We start from the raw sequence: 3,325 nt of genomic DNA, 5'->3' as shown, positions 1-3,325 counted from the left end.
TTCGTTTGGTGGATCGTTACTCCACTAGCGAAGGAATCGTTCGCTAGGGAGAACCGACCGCTATTGAAATATTCATGGGATTTTTCGAATGTGGGAACAGAAGATAAAAAACCCCACAAGATTAGAGTTTTTGATCTCCTCTTGTCTTGTAGGATTAAGAACTAATTAGTGGAATTTGGATGAAAGAGTTAATAATAACACATGAGAACTAAAGTAAACTCAGAGTAAACTCAGACAAGGTTGGAGTGGACGGATATTTCTAAAGGACTCCAACCATAAAAATCAAACAAACATCCCATGAAATTTCTTTGAGTCAAAGGAGGCCCCTGAAATTCGGATATCTATTACTACCTATGCAAAACATTTCACCGATTCCTTTACTTATGACTTTTAGAAGTTGAGATATATTTAGCATCTATTTTTTTCTCACCAAATAGTTTGCATGTGAGTTTTGAAAAGTTTGAATATATACGTTATATTAAATAATTATAAATATGAAACTAGATTCATTGAGTGGAGTCCGTAACTAACATTCAATGGAAAATTAGCTAGGGCTAGTTAGACTAAACTACAGTAGATGTTGAGAATAGTAATTAACACGCGTATTATTATTTTTCCTCGTGAGTTTGTGAACATAAAAAGAGTGACATCGATTTTCTAACAAAAATAATAATCAATAGTAATCATCTCGGCCGCTAGCCGGCCATTGGATTAGATTGAATTCAAACATACCACCACCGCGTCATCCACAAATCAAATTAAATGACGATGGAATGGGATGCATAGATAGCATCTTCTCCAATTAAATAAAATTGAAGTGAGAAAAGAAAACATGATTTATGTAGAAAGATTGGCAAGAAAGAAAAAGAAAGGGAAACAAGGAAAAAAAAGGATCATCGATGGCGATCGGACGGGCGCCCCGGCAGCAGTAGTAGTGATGATCCCATGCATCGTCGGCGCGCCTTTACTTTTGTTTTGTTTGGTGATGATGATGATGATGATGATAAGGTAAGATAATGACGATGGAATGGGGTGGATATATGAGTATCTAGAAGCATTTCCGGTGGACGATGGATGGTCCGGATTCGTCGTACTCGGCCTTGGCGATCCACATCTGCTGGAAGGTGCTGAGGGAGGCGAGGATGGAGCCTCCGATCCACACACTGTACTTCCTCTCGGGCGGGGCGACGACCTTGATCTTCATGGAGCTGGGCGCGAGGGCGGTGATCTCCTTGCTCATCCTGTCGGCGATGCCGGTGAACATGGTGGTGCCACCACTGAGGACGATGTTGCCGTAGAGGTCCTTCCTGATGTCCACATCACACTTCATGATGGAGTTGTAGGTGGTCTCGTGGATCCCCGCGGCTTCCATCCCGATGAAGGATGGCTGGAAGAGCACCTCCGGGCAGCGGAAGCGCTCGGCGCCGATTGTGATGACCTGGCCGTCGGGCAGCTCGTAGCTCTTCTCCACGGAGGAGCTGGTCTTGGAGGTCTCCATCTCCTGGTCGTAGTCGAGGGCGATATAGGAGAGCTTCTCCTTCATGTCGCGGACGATTTCGCGCTCCGCCGTGGTGGTGAAGGAGTAGCCGCGCTCCGTGAGGATCTTCATGAGGTGGTCGGTGAGGTCGCGTCCGGCGAGGTCGAGACGGAGGATGGCGTGGGGCAGCGCGTACCCCTCGTAGATGGGCACCGTGTGGCTCACACCGTCACCGGAGTCGAGCACGATACCTTGCAAATGTTTTTTTTTTTCGATCATCATGATCACGGTGGACACGATGAATGAAAGAAAGAAACGAGAAGAAGATGTAATGCGTACGTACCGGTGGTTCGCCCGGAGGCGTAGAGGGAGAGCACGGCCTGGATGGCGACGTACATGGCGGGGGTGTTGAAGGTCTCGAACATGATCTGGGTCATCTTCTCACGGTTGGCCTTGGGGTTGAGGGGCGCCTCGGTGAGCAGGACGGGATGCTCCTCGGGGGCCACGCGGAGCTCGTTGTAGAAGGTGTGATGCCAGATCTTTTCCATGTCGTCCCAGTTGGAGACGATGCCGTGCTCGATGGGGTACTTGAGGGTGAGGATACCACGCTTGGACTGCGCCTCGTCGCCCACGTACGCGTCCTTCTGCCCCATGCCCACCATGACCCCCGTGTGCCGCGGCCGCCCCACGATGCTGGGGAACACCGCCCGGGGCGCGTCGTCGCCGGCGAACCCGGCCTTCACCATACCTGTCCCGTTGTCGCACACCAGCGGCTGGATGTCCTCGCCGTCGGCCATCTTCGATCTCTTCTTCTTCCTCCTCCTCTCTTGTTGTTGATTCTTGTTTGTGGTTGCTTCTTGGATCTAACACAAGGGAGTACCTCCTTCTGTGAAGGATGGATCCGAGGCAGGTAATATTTATGGGGTGTGGAAGCGGAGGCCCGCACTCGTCGCGCGCGCATCGCCTCCATGGAAGAGGGTCCTCAGCCTCACAAATCCATGCATCACCACGGGACTCTCTTTTAACTTTTTCCTTCTTCTCTTTTCTTTTGAGCAGTTCCATGCATACGCTTTTCATCTCCACACCAACAAATTCATGCATGCATATGGTTTTCTCATCCACGAGTAGTATGCATATGCATGGTTTTCTTCTCTACAAGTCGTCTCTGCGTTGCTAGCTAGGGGCTATAATGCATATATAAATAAACCAAACAAATGATTAAAGTCGTCTTTAAAGTCGGACGTGCTCAGATATCAAATGGGCGCCTAGTAGGCTCCCCAAAATTCAACAGTTTGTACAATCCGGTCTTCCCAAATACAAATCATATGCGAAGGAGAAATGCAGTTGTCCGGACTATCTGCCATGTTATCTCCAACACGCAGGCCTAACACAAAAAAAACCACCCCATGATGCACTCTTTTCCTGTCGGACCCTCCCCTTCGCGTTCGGTTTCCGCCATAGCGGGACACCCTTCTTAAAAGTTTGCTTCGACACGCCCCTCTTACAAGTTTGCACGGGTCTTAAAGTCACTTAAAAGGGGCATTCTCGTACATTTATGATCTACTAATTCTAATCCATATTCTCCCAATTAATAAAACAAGAGATCAGAACAATATAATCTTTTTGATTGAAGGGGTAAGTCTAATCTCCACCTTTAATTTGCATCGAAATATGCAAACTTTTCTACTCCCTCCATTCTAATATACAAAGCCTAATTCGTTTTTTGAGGACGGCTTTGACCATCGATAAGATTACTAATATATGAGATGTATGAAATGTTTCCCGTTGTAGCAGGACATTTTTCACCGGTGCTATATCCTTTAAAACCAGATGACGTCCGCCTCATCT

The 3,325-nt window shown here is 47.6% G+C and overlaps 1 protein-coding gene across 1 annotated transcript; it reads right to left on the bottom strand.

The window, feature by feature from the left end:
• Positions 1-920: 920 nt before the first annotated feature.
• LOC119298695 (actin-1-like) lies at positions 921-2,357 on the bottom strand. The gene is made up of 2 exons (XM_037575988.1): positions 1,821-2,357; positions 921-1,728 (listed from the first exon to the last, which is right to left on the bottom strand). The coding sequence occupies exons 1-2, from the start codon at positions 2,272-2,274 to the stop codon at positions 1,049-1,051; spliced, it is 1,134 nt and encodes a 377-aa protein (XP_037431885.1). The 5' UTR covers positions 2,275-2,357; the 3' UTR covers positions 921-1,048.
• Positions 2,358-3,325: the final 968 nt, after the last annotated feature.

The sequence above is a fragment of the Triticum dicoccoides genome, chromosome 5A, assembly GCF_002162155.2.
Source record: "Triticum dicoccoides isolate Atlit2015 ecotype Zavitan chromosome 5A, WEW_v2.0, whole genome shotgun sequence".
Classification (NCBI taxonomy): Eukaryota; Viridiplantae; Streptophyta; class Magnoliopsida; order Poales; family Poaceae; genus Triticum; species Triticum dicoccoides.
Note: the sequence above shows the minus strand (reverse complement) of the source record. Positions and strands in the feature narration are given on the sequence as shown.